Source organism: Musa acuminata, chromosome BXJ2-4, assembly GCF_036884655.1.
Source record: "Musa acuminata AAA Group cultivar baxijiao chromosome BXJ2-4, Cavendish_Baxijiao_AAA, whole genome shotgun sequence".
NCBI lineage: Eukaryota > Viridiplantae > Streptophyta > Magnoliopsida > Zingiberales > Musaceae > Musa > Musa acuminata.
In genome coordinates, this window is record NC_088341.1 from 5,476,370 (window position 1) to 5,489,713 (window position 13,344).

The 13,344-nt window shown below is 38.2% G+C and overlaps 2 protein-coding genes across 3 annotated transcripts; both read left to right on the plus strand.

Annotated features, from left to right (window-relative positions):
* Nucleotides 1-3,751: 3,751 nt before the first annotated feature.
* LOC103980865 (phosphoserine aminotransferase 2, chloroplastic) lies at nt 3,752-5,413 on the plus strand. Its single transcript, XM_009397388.3, has one exon. It carries the CDS (start codon nt 3,861-3,863, stop codon nt 5,124-5,126), a length of 1,266 nt encoding a protein of 421 aa, XP_009395663.2. The 5' UTR covers nt 3,752-3,860; the 3' UTR covers nt 5,127-5,413.
* Nucleotides 5,414-9,458: 4,045 nt separating this feature from the next.
* Nucleotides 9,459-12,725, plus strand: LOC135609665 (probable NAD(P)H dehydrogenase (quinone) FQR1-like 2). Of its 2 annotated transcripts, none has more exons than XM_065103155.1 (4): nt 9,459-9,616; nt 9,714-9,878; nt 9,972-10,684; nt 12,240-12,725. In XM_065103155.1, exons 3-4 carry the CDS (start codon nt 10,143-10,145, stop codon nt 12,463-12,465), a joined length of 768 nt encoding a protein of 255 aa, XP_064959227.1. In that variant the 5' UTR covers nt 9,459-9,616; nt 9,714-9,878; nt 9,972-10,142; the 3' UTR covers nt 12,466-12,725. The 2 variants fall into 2 exon arrangements, with proteins under 2 accessions (XP_064959227.1, XP_064959228.1); XM_065103156.1 differs by having other exon boundaries at nt 9,987-10,684.
* The last annotated feature ends 619 nt before the right edge of the window (nt 12,726-13,344 follow it).

A 13,344-nucleotide genomic window follows, 5' to 3' on the forward strand; every position in this document is an offset into this window, starting at 1 on the left:
GGTCCAAGCTTACTCTAAGCAGCAATCTTTCTGCTCATACTGTCAAACATTGAGTGGATGTGGACTAAGAGATTAGAGATAATAGGAGAATAAGTTGTAGTCTCAATAACAATCTAAGAAATACCTTCATAGTCTAATGCCTCATATCTGAAAATAAGTGGCTTATGAGGAGCATTTGGGGTGGGATTTATATTGAGCATGGTCGAATAAAACTTTTGGATGATGTCGAATAAAAACATTTAGAAACAAAGAAAACCAGTAATCATTTATTAGGGCTCTATCAAACTTAGCAAAGATCACCTAATATTTTTATTAGTCTAGATAAACCGATTGCCATAAAACCCTAAGCCAATCAACCCGAACTTAAACAAAAAATTATAAAAGTTAAGCACTGAGTGATTCAACTGAAAAGGTTTGCCTCTTAATTTCTCATACGAAAAATGATATAGTTTAAGTTACCACAAACAATCTATGAAATAAAGTCAAAACTAATACTAAATAATCGATTCATGAGGGAGTGATGAATATAAGCATGATTACTAACATAAAGAGCAGTAAAAAGCCAAGAGTTTTTATTATACTCCTCAATTATAGACATATACTTGTTGATTCTTATAGATTTTTTAGCCAACAAGTGATCCTTTCTCTAAATAACAAATATTCTACTATATCTACCGATGACTAACGTATATACCAATGACTAACGTATATGACTCCTTCTCATAAACATTCAAGCCTTCTTATGGAGTTAAAACTTTTATCTTTATTAAAGTATGTTTCTAGTAGCACCATTAGAGAGAGTCTTAATTATTAATCTTAAATGACTTTGTTCCTCCCTCTATTGTGCCCTCCTAATTATATGTTAAGAACAGCATTAAAAAGAATGGTCATGAAAAAGTAACATTTGGGATCGAGTCTAATGGACTTTTAAATAGAGAAACACAAAGGTCTTCTTCTTTTTATTTTTTTTATTTCAAAGTAATGAAATATGGATTTAGGATTCCTTAAATTCCTATACATCGGGTCTTCTGATATGGTTTCTCTAGCCTATTCTAAGTCATCCTCTTTCAAAAGAAAATATCTATCACCTAAGTCTATTTCTGCTGAATAAAATGCCTCCATCACCTACACCACTAATTCCTCAAAGTTTAACCCAACTTCCTTAGTAAATGGGGTGGGGGCCTTAAATCACCTTTGTGCATTATTCCTTATCTTATGTTTGGAAGTGAATGTTACTCTTTCATAACATAAACCATAGGGTAGAGATCCCTAGGTTTATGCCCTTTGGATCACTCGAAAAGGTGCCAAAGCTATACAATTGTACATTATCCTTAAGGGTAGAAAATACCTTACCGAAGGGAGATAGAGATGTGCTAAAGCTCTCTTCGTCTACCATACCTCCCATATGTCTAAAAGAAGAGGTAACCTACTTACCATTAAAGCCTTCCTTTACCTTTTGTTTCATAATGGCCCACTTAAGATGAGTATGTTTGTTATTTTTGTTAGCCAAAGGATCAGCTCCTACTTTGAGTGAACTCATTAACATGATCAACCGAACTAGAGATAAAGCAATTATTAGGGATCGACCCATGATAGTTACACTCCCTATTGGGCTTGGACAAGGACCTAAGGTGCCCTTCAAGGTTGACCTACTCCAATCTGACCCGGTTACTCTTTCGAACCTTGATCCAAGGCTTGTATAAAGTATCATCTCCTTCTCTAGATATCGGTTTAGAAACCTTATGTATATCATCACTATGCGATTTCGAGAAAACAACATGCTTATGTGAATCACAATACTCTAAATGGTGATCCACTATACCATAATTAAAACAAAGATTAAGGATATTCTGATAAGCAGTAGTTTGAAAAATCTTATCCAAAAAAATCTTACGACAATGACTTAGAAAAATCCATTAAGATATAATAATTTTTTCATAAAAATTAGTTATCATGATATCATTTATCGTTTGGGACTTTTCAATCACTAAGGCTATTTATAGAATTTAATAAATAATTTAAAAAATTAAACCTAAGGGTTGAAATTCTTGTCTCTCAGGAAATAAAGATAATGCTTCGCCTTTCAGAAACCAAGGTCCTCCCGAGAGAACCTTCTCATTCATAAAGGGAAAGCAAAAAAAATTAGAGGATGTTCTTCCGATTTCTTGATAAATTCTAAAAAAAATACCTCATTTCTTGATAAATTCTAAAAAAAATCAAGAAAGGATGTTCTTCCGATTAATAGATCAAGTTTTGCAAGTATTATCTATCTTTTTTTTTTCGTTCAAAATCAATTCTAGATTTCATGATGTTTATATACGATTCGATTTTTCTTCTAATTTTACTGAAAACTTTCATGCATCGATATCACGAACATGACTGAAGAAGCCCCACTCAGGACGTGGATACTATATTTATTTTTGTCAACCTTGGAACACATTAAGAGCTGAGAACCAAAGTTGATGGCTGTACACAACAAAGCTGTGCAAATAGCATGACCTACCCACAGAAAAGTGGGTTTGGTGAAATGGATACCTTGTTTTGGGTGACTATTCTTGATATTTTCATTCTTCTCTTTGCTTCTTTGCAGTTGATCAAGTGTTCGACAGATTTTGTTGTCCTCCTTTGTCTCAGCTCAGCGACCAGAGTTCGTCAATGGCACATCTGTGGCATCTAACAAGTCAAGATGGAAGGACATCTACCATCTACTCTCTCTTTTCTGGTGAAGCATCCCTGTCACTCGGATCGGGTGGAGAAAATGGCGGACTTTAGGGGAAAGGTTGCAAAGTGTTTGACATAAAATAACGTATCCTTTTCTCCTTTGTTGATTCATACGTCAGAAAAATCTGTGGGTGGACATGTCCCTACTTAACATCACTTGGATCATTACAACTACTCAGATCCACCAGCAGTGGTTGTGCCACTCACTGTGTTGTCAACTGGAACCTGATCTTTCCTTTTCCCGTCTTCTTTCTTCTCATCAAAGGCGTGTTTGTCTACTTCTGCCAATTCCCAAACGTAGCCATGAAGAGAACTTGGGTTGCATTCAGAAGAAAGAAGATGGTACTACGATTATCAAGTAGATAAAAGCTTGGTGTTCATTCGGGAAGCAAATCAATCCAATCATTAAAAAAATAGTTTTTTTCTGGATATTTGTTCTACCAATTCTTGTGCTTTTATTCGTTATTCCATGCTTATCGATATTGTGAATATTGTGATCCACAATAAAAAAAAAATTGTAAACGATCACTTGATCGATTCATTTATAAAAGAAAACGTACATTGAAAAAGAAATAATAATTTAAAAAAGAAGGAAATAATCATTGGATTAATGTGATCTACATTTATTAATAATATATTTATAATTATTCTTTTTATTATCTTTAAATGCAATTTAGTTCTTTATCACTTGTATATAAATCCAAGTTTATACACAATAAACACAACTCACTTATATTCTATCATGTTCTGCCAGTTTTCTTACATGATGTGTGTCGATCAACTCTTCCAATATAACAATCGAAATATTTATCTTATATTCTATACTCAAATAAACCTAATTTTCTAATTTATAATAATTAGATGTGCTAAAATAAACAATAAAAAAGGAAAAAAAATAAATACAGATGTGAAACATTATAATTTGAGAATGGAGAAATAAGGAAGGACATTTTGGTCATCTTGGAAAAGGCGACGAACATTTCCAACTCGGAATCCCTCCCCCTTGCCGCTACCTCCTTCCCCCGTTTCCCTATATCAACCAAAGTCCACTTCGATTGCTAGATCCGAAAAAGTTCCTTCTTTTGCTCGTCTTCCTCTCCTCTCCCACCGATCCTTACCTCTCTTCTCACTCTCTTCCAATGGCTGCTGCCTCTACTCCTCAATCTTTCCTCCTCCAACACCCCCTTTATCCCTCTCTCAAAACCCTCTCTTACATCCCCTCCAAGCAGCACCTCCGACCAAGACCCCGCCTGTCCACCGTCTCCTGCACCGCCGTCCACCCTGCTCCCGCCTCCGTCTCCGTCACCAAGGATCAGGGCCGCATCTTTAACTTCGCCGCGGGACCGGCCACCCTTCCGGAGTCCGTGATCCTGAAGGCCCAGTCGGAGCTGTACAACTACCATGGCTCCGGCATGAGTATTATGGAGATGAGCCACCGCGGCAAGGAGTTCGATGCCGTCATCAAGAACGCTGAGTCCGACCTCCGCCGCCTCCTCGCCGTCCCTGACGACTACGCCGTCCTCTTCCTCCAGGGCGGCGCCACGACCCAGTTTGCCGCCGTTCCCCTCAACCTCTGCGCACCCGAAGATGCTGCGGACTACATCGTCACCGGATCGTGGGGCGACAAGGCCTTCAAAGAAGCCCAGAAGTTCTGCAAGCCTAATCTCATCTGGTCTGGTAAATCTGACAAATACACCAAGATCCCGCCTTTTGAAGGCCTCGAGCAGAACCCCAACGCCAAGTACCTGCACATTTGCGCCAACGAGACGATCCACGGGGTGGAGTTCAAGAACTACCCCACGCCAAGCAATAAAGATGCAATCTTGGTGGCCGATATGTCATCCAATTTCTGCTCGAAGCCCGTTGACGTATCGAAGTTCGGCGTGATCTATGCTGGCGCGCAGAAGAACGTCGGTCCGTCCGGTGTCACGATCGTGATAGTCCGAAAAGATCTTATTGGCAACGCCCAACCGATCACACCCGTGATGCTGGACTACAAAATCCATGCCGATAGCGCTTCCCTCTACAACACTCCCCCATGCTTCACGATCTACATTTGTGGACTTGTGTTTGCGGACTTGCTGGAGCAGGGTGGCTTGGTAGAGGTGGAGAAGAAGAACGCCAAGAAGGCAGGAATTCTCTATGATGCTATTGATGGGAGTGACGGGTTCTATGTGTGCCCGGTTGAGAAATCAGTTAGATCACTGATGAACGTGCCGTTTACACTTGAGAAGACAGATCTTGAGAAGAAATTCATCGAGGAGGCTGCCAAAGAAGGGATGATTCAACTCAAGGGTCATCGCTCAGTGGGTGGTGTTCGGGCTTCCATATACAATGCAATGCCGTTGGCAGGAGTGGAGAAGCTTGTTGCTTTCATGAAGGATTTCCAAGCCAGGCACCTTTGAACTGGATGCCTTAAAACCTTATTGTCGTGAATGAGGCTTTTTTCTGCTGTTTGTTGGCTGTTTTCAGATGCATCAAGCTCAAATCTTAGTTTGGTTTTGTCATTTTTCTTCTGGTCAAGTTCTAGAAATAATGGCATTTAATCAGTTATGGATTTGGATAAAATATAGATACTTTAGGCAGCTGCATATCATGACTCATCTACTCAGTCCTAATGGTACTGGAGTTTTTGTGTGGAAATTGCTTGTTTGTGAAATCAGGTGATATTTCTGCCTGCTGATTTTGTTCATATGGGAGCACCTTGTGCTGTTTTCTGATTTTAACCTCAAGGTATGTTGCATGGGCTTACTACATTGTTCAGACTTGAATGCTGTGGAGAGATTCAATCAAAATTGTCTGCCTGTACTAGTTGGATTTATCCTTGCAGGAACTATATTTTTAGTTTGGAGGTTTTGTAGCATTGCATTTGCAAATTGCTTCCATTATATGCAACTATGAGCTTTTCTAAATAATTGCATTTTTAATTCAAATTTTTGCCGATAATGTGATGCATTAATTATCACCTCTTTATCTGAATCTTAATCATTATCTAGCATAAGAATTGCATTGTACTTTATTTATTCTAGGTTTGAGTTAAAAGTTGCTAGTATGAAGCATAGAGTTCGTTTTGTGTAGATTGATGAATAATGCAGTTTCTACATTACTAGATGTTGCTGTTCATTGCAGTCTGCACCTTGGGATTTTCTGAAAAAGCCGCTTGTCTCACTGATTCTGCAGTTTTTCTTGTCACCCTCTACCTTTCCTTACATCACTAATCCTAGTGGCTCATCTTGTTTATCTGCAACATCTATAGATGTCCTTGTGGATGCCCTGACCCAAAAGGAAAGAAAAACTTTGGCATGTAAGATGGTCAATGTATGCTTCTGCTTCTCTTTTGTTCTGGTGCTAAATCTGTTTGTCAATGAGATTCTAGAGCTCAATTGCTGAAATCTTGTCTTTGAGACAAATGGTCTTACTTCTATCTTTTTGACCAATGCAGGTTCCTGCCTATCATTTTGGATTTAATCAGGATGACCATTGATATATAACTTTTTCCTTTTTAATTGCTTGAAGGATAGAAAGCTTAATTGTTTTGTTCTTGTTTTCTCTCTTGACATTGTGTACTCATTCATGATATTATAGTTCTGCTTTATTAGTTGCAAGAGGGTTATTTTTGTTGGAAGTATTTGATCTGCATCAGGTGGTATGGTCTGTTAAACATGGAATCCACTCATATAAATGATGTCCCCCTCCAGTGCTTGCCCGTAGTATCCCTCTGAATGAGTTTCTTTTTCTAGTTTATGGATGTATTTTGGACAAATAAGTTGGAGATATCTGAACCATACTTCTGCTTATGTAACTCATGGCTTGTTTGTTTCCTCCCGACTAGGCAGTGCTATATTTTTCTTTGCAGAGACACTCTTGTGCAAGATGGCAGATCTTGTTATATCATATGTTCTTGAATGTTCTATATCAGACACACTGGCACCACACTGTTAGATACAGCTGACAAATATGGCTTGAGAAGGCTTCAACTTGTGTATGAGGCTCATTTATTTAAAGAAATATCTGTCAATTCGGTGGCCAGCACTCTCGCAGTGACTGATCACTGTCATGCTATGGAACTTGAGGCTTCTTGTCTTAAAATTGCAGCAGAAAATATTTCAGGTATTTAACTTCTCTTTTTTAGGGCACTTCTTTCATTTATAATTCTGCTGGATTAATAGTTAATAGAGTATGCCTTTCTCCATTCATTTTGTTTATGAATTCTTCCCAAAGATTATATATATATATATATATATATATATATATATATATATATATATATATATATATATATATATATATATATATATATATATATATATATATATCAATGATTTTAATTTCAGATGGTACGTACCGGTTCGTCAACAGATCGGTATGCTGACCGCTCGCTACCGAGCGGTGGCGTTGATTGAGATTGTTTCTGCTCCATTATCACCCTAAATCGATATCTGTATTAGCAGAGAGAGAAGAAAGAGAAGAGGGAGAAGAAAAGAGAAAACTTGAAGATCCAGCATCGCTCTCCCTCGACGATCTCGATTCGTTGATACCCTCCCTTGTTGGACGTCGCCTTGTCTGAGGCGACGAGGCCCCGACGACTTCTCCTCATTCGCACGGGGAGAGAAGAAGCCTCGGTGATGTCGCGGGGAGAAGCGATTTCTTCTTCCCATGCAGGTAGAAGGAACAAGGTGTTTCTTTTTTTTTACTTTTTTGCGTAGGGAGAAGGAACCCTCCATGCGAGCAGAAACCGAGTGACATTACTTTTTTTTTTTTTTTGTGCGAAGAGAAGAAACGATTTTTTCTCCCCACGCGGGCAGAAACCGAGGCGACGTCACCTTTCTCCTTTTTTTTTTCGCATGGGGAAATCGGGTGACGTCGCCTTTCTCTCTTTTTTTTCACGTGGGGAAACCGGGGTGACGTCGCCTTTCTCCTTTTTTTTTTCATGGGAAAATCGGGCAACGTCGCTTTTCTCTTTTTTTTTTCACGTAGGGAGAAAGAAACAGTTTCTTCTCCCCACGTGGGCAGAAATCGAGTGACGTCGCCTTTCTTTGTTTTTTTTTTTCCCGCGGGGAGAATGAAACCTCCTCCTCACACGAGCAGAGCGCGGGGAGTATCAAGGTGACATATATATATATATATATATATATATATATATATATATATATATATATATATATATATATATATATATATATATATATATATATATATATATATATACAAGGTCCGCCATACCGTACCGTACCGGAGTTTCGACCCGGGTTCGGTACGGTACCGGTGTACCGATACTGTAGCAATGCTATAGTGTAGCACTGTAGCACTGTAGCGGTACAGGATGATCCGCGTACCGAGTACCTGGCGGACCGGTACGTACCGCCCGATATGGCCGGTACGCTTCGGTACGGCAGACACTATATATATATATATATATATATATATATATACTAAGCAATATACCAAAATGTACCGCTCGATATAGTTATATTATACTGTGCCAAAATAAGTTTGAAACTTCAGTATGATACAAAATTATGAACCTTGATATATATATATATATATATATATATATATATATATATATATATATATATATATATATATATATATATATATATATATATATATATATATATATATATAGAGAGAGAGAGAGAGAGAGAGAGAGATTATAGTTAAATACTTAAGTTAAATCAGCAATTCGTCAGAAAATATTTCTCTTCTACATCCATGAATCCAAATTACAAATCCATCACTACAGCTTGTTATATAATAACTTCACATCACATAATTCTACCCAAAAATATTATAATTATACTTCACATTCCAGAATGAAATCTTCAATTGTGGTTAACAGGCATGATACTTGCCGTAGTGGATCCTGGAACAAAGTAGCATGTTCATTTGTCTGACAAGATTATAGTTACCTGAAAAGACTCTTAACCTATGATGTGTTCAAGTTTGTTCTTGGAATGTTTTTTCTTTCCTTGGTGAAGGTTTACTGTACCTGTACATAACGGGAGTTTGGTTTCATAGTGCTGCAACCTGCAAAAGTTGATGCTTCACTGTTTCCTGTGTTTGTGGTTATGCTTCATCGTTTCTGGTCAGTACACTCCAATTGTGTTTTCTTACATGTGTTTATGGTTTTGGTTGACAATAAAAGCCTCAAATATCGGAAAATGAGTATTATATGTTAACATTTTTAAGGAAAACAAAGGGAATGAAGCCTCTACTTGTGAGTAAAAAAAAATATTTTTATTGTTTATATAAAATTATATAAGAATATATTCTTGTTAAATTTTGATTAGGTGATGATGTATTTGATCTATTTGCCAAAGTTAAGAGTACAAAATTTTAACAGTTTATTATAAGATCTTAAATTTGAATCTCATATTCATCATTTATTTTTATTAAAAATATATTCTTAATTGCTAGGGTTAAGAGAAGGTCAAAAAAATACTTCATATCCAAGTGGATAGAATATCAATTTATCTCAAGGGTTTATATTTGACTTTATTAATTAGAAAATTATATTATTCTTCATTAGTTTGTATCTGTTCATTTATTCTAATTATTCATATAAAAATACAACTGATATATTTGAAATAAAATGATTATGCTGAGCGGGACCCACAAGATTCTGACGTCACGACAGCCGTATCCACGGAATCAACTCTTGGACGCCGCACGACGTAACACGAAACCAGTGGCTACAGTATGGCGCTCCGCTGTCAATTCGCGGACAGCTGATCCAGTCGTCTGTGGCCGTCGAGACATGACGGATGACAGCCTGGCAAGGAGCTCGAGAATAATTCATTCCCGGCGGGATCCTTATTCCTGGGGCGAACTCCGAGGCCAATCAGATCCCAGAGGCGATTGCAAGAGACACTATCGTGGTTTTCTTCTCAAGGTGAGAACTTCGAGATAGGAGGTTTAACTATAATTCGATGTTGGTGTGATTTGGAAAAATCGTCAATTTTTATATATTTTATCTTTTTTTGGTCCAGATAAGGAGGAGCGCGATTGGATCCCGGTGTTTATACTGGGTGAGAATCGATTTAAATCGGAGAGATCGCCTTCCAGTTGCGCTAAAGATCTGTTCTTGGCCGTTGTCCAATTGTTGGATCGAATTGATTCAGAAAACCGCTACCCCGTGCGAATTGAACTCTCTTGTGTGTAATTTTTCTCTTTTCTGATAAGATTTGAGGTTCTAAATCGATCGCCAGACAAATTCTCGGTTGAATTTAAGCTAAATTGGCTTTTAGGGGATCAATTTGAAGGAAATTAAGAGAGCAAAGGCGCCTTGGGAAATGGACGACAGGCGCGGAACACAATTCTCGATCCACCAGGCCTTTTCTACAGAGATCTGAGCTCCTTGGAAGTGTTCTGTTCTGATCACCACTGTTCTACAACTACTGGCGAGAGATAAGAGCGCAATGGGGAAAGGGGGAGGTTGTGTTCCAAGCAAGAAGCGGCAGCCGGCGGTGGTCTCCAATAGTGCGGCCGCCGTCCCGACGGATGTTCCCGTTCCGACCGAGGAGAGGAGCCGAAGCAGCGCCGAGTTCGTCGAAGCCATTGCGCGGCCACCGGCCAACCTCAAGCTCAAGGTCTTCATCGTGTTCTACTCCATGTACGGACACATCGAGGGCCTGGCGAGGCGGATGAAGATTGGGGTGGACGGCATCGAAGGTGTCGAAGGTGTCCTGTACCGCGTCCCTGAGACACTTCCACCGGAGGTCCTGGAGCAGATGAAGGCTCCGCCGAAGGACCCGGCGATTCCCGAGATTTCCGCTGCGGAACTGGTTGAGGCAGATGGGATACTGTTTGGGTTCCCGACGAGGTTCGGGAGCATGGCCGCGCAGATGAAGGCGTTCTTTGATTCCACAGGGCAGCTCTGGAGGGAGCAGAAGCTCGCTGGAAAGCCGGCCGGGTTTTTCGTGAGCACCGGGACTCAAGGGGGAGGGCAGGAAACTACTGCGTAAGAGTCTTTCTGCCATTAATATTCTGATTCATATGCCTTTCCTTCTCATTTTCGTGTAACTAAGAGATCAGAGTATTAAGAACAACATCTTCATTATCTAGGAAAAAAGGTCAATTTATCTTTTAGTTTTGCATAACTGGAACGGATCAAGTACAAAAGGTGTCACAATAGAGGTAGGAAAAATAAGACCCAATTGGGAACAAATGAAAAATAGCTTGGAATATCAGATTTAAAAATGGTTTGCTTGTTATTGTTGTCATCGTCGTTAATGTACTGCAGATAAAAAATATGCACTTCTTTGATATCTTTACTGTTTATGTTCATAAAGCATCATCTTGTTTGTATGTTCCTACTCATATTTTTGTTTTTGCCTCTCAGTGAATCAAATGAAATAAAAAGAACAATAACCAAAGTGTTTCTTTATCTTTTATTCTCGTGTTTTGTCATCGTTTGATTTCATCTGGTACCTTTGTCTAAGACCCCATTCATACACATTATTGTTTCATGTTCGAAGTGTTGATCTTATTAGCCTGTTATCCATTATAGAACAGTTGTAAGTAAGGTAAGAAAGAATGGAAAACCCATTCATACACAGTATCTTTTCTTTTTCCAAGTGTTGATGTCATTAGCCTTTGTTCCATTGAACAGAAGTTTAAGGGAAGGTAAGAAAGAATAAGAGAGGTTGACAGAATGAATGGCACTTGCTAGCATGTTCAATCATTCTTCTATGATGAATGCTATGAGTCGCCATGTCTGCAAGGCTCATGGTTGGCCTTGTGCATACTTCATTCTTTCATACGTAAATAAGCATCATTTTGTTATATGCTAATAAGATTTTATGCTTAGTTTTTAGTACTCGACCAAAATGGTACCTTCCTTTTACCTTCTTTCTTTTGGAAGAAAAAGATCATTTTCCTTTCCAATTCTATTGATCATTTTCATTTAATAGATTAACCAAAAATAAGATGGACAGATTTTTTTTGGAAACCTACTTTCTCCTTTACAATCATGAGATCTTCTTGGCTTTAGGTTGTACCATCCTTCTTCATGAAATGCATCAGCAAATTTCAAGAGAGCATTGATAAATTCTCAATTTTTTGGTATTACACTTAGATAAATTGAAGTGGCAGCAACACATCAAGTTAATGGTAAGGAACAGACAAGTTAAGATTTGCTTAATATTTTAAGGATATTCATTGTCCTTCGATGTTACAATCTCTTATAAACGTCACTAGTGTGACACAACCATGTCAGTATTGAAACTGTTAACTTTAGCAGCTTCTAAAAGGATGCACGTTTGTGTATGCAATTCCCACATCATATGGAGCAGGCAATCTCTGCGCATTCTCTTTTAAAAATTCATGAAACCTTGAAGCTGCAGTGACTGGCAACTTTGTGACATTTGGTAGTGCAGGTTCTTTTCTGTTTCTTATGTGATTCTCCAGGTTATCACAATCTTGAGCATTGCCAAACTTCAGGAGCTCATTAAAATTTTTCATTGATAAACAAGTTGATGCTGTTAATTCGGTTTTGTTATTTTTTTGTGTTGCAGCTGGACTGCCATTACCCAACTAGTGCACCATGGAATGATCTTTGTTCCCATTGGATACACATTTGGAGCTGGGATGTTCAAGATGGATGAGATTAGAGGTGGTTCCCCATATGGTGCTGGAGTTTTCGCGGGTGATGGCACAAGAGAACCTGGTGATATGGAGCTTGCTCTTGCTGAGCACCAGGGAAAGTATATGGCTAATGTAGTCAAGAGGTTGGCACACTAATGATTAATCATGCTCATGAGCAAACTAATTGTCTCAGTAATGAATTCATGTGTATCTTCTGGCTAATTCCTTTTTCTCCAAACCCTCATTGCTGCATTTTTTTCATCTCTCACCCTAAATTTGTCCAATCTTGGTTGTGCATTTCCTTGGTCCTTTTTTTTTGTTGGTAGTGTATATCTGAAGTGATGAGTGTATGATAGTTCTGTCCTCGGAATGATAATTTGACATTTGAGTTGCTGTATTCACAGTCTATTTTTTTTCGGTATGTCCAGATTCTGGATTTGGTTGTGTTGCAGAGTCTTCAGTTGCTGTTAGGACAAATGTGTCTCTCTCTTGTTTAGTTTGGTCCATATGAGATCCTTATGGCACCATTGGCCATTGCATCATCTCTGAGCTTAAGCTCCCAGAGTTGATTTAATTGTTGTACTTTAATATGATATACAAAAGTGAATCTGAAAATGACATGGAAATTGTAGCAGATGAGGAACTCCTCCTTTTTCAACTCTTTGCACTGAAAACTAATAATATTTTCAGATTGAGCATATTATTTTTATAGAGTTAATTGGTGTAAAGGATCCACTCCAAATAATTGGAATATTATAACTTCTTGTTATTATATGTAAACAAGAAGAAAGAGTCATCCTTTTTTTCTTCTTTTTATTAGTAATCAAAATTTCAAATTGATGTTGATTTGTCATGCTCGCCTTAATTAAATAAAGGAAAAAAGTAAGACAACATTTGATTGATAAAGAGTTCTGCCAAGGAGATCATCACAAGAGACTGGAAATATTTACAAACTAATTAAAGTTTTAGAGAACACAACATATAATCCTGTGAAAAAACTACAACATAGAACTTATAATCCCAAATTTTGCATCA

Excerpts from the sequence above, each read along its gene's own strand:
- LOC135609665 (XM_065103155.1), top strand. The coding sequence starts at position 10,143 with ATGGGGAAAGGGGGAGGTTGTGTTCCAAGCAAGAAGCGGCAGCCGGCG. Across the intron at positions 10,685-12,239 it reads GGAGGGCAGGAAACTACTGC|CTGGACTGCCATTACCCAAC; the intron begins GTAAGAGTCTTT and ends TTTGTGTTGCAG.
- LOC103980865 (XM_009397388.3), top strand. The coding sequence starts at position 3,861 with ATGGCTGCTGCCTCTACTCCTCAATCTTTCCTCCTCCAACACCCCCTT.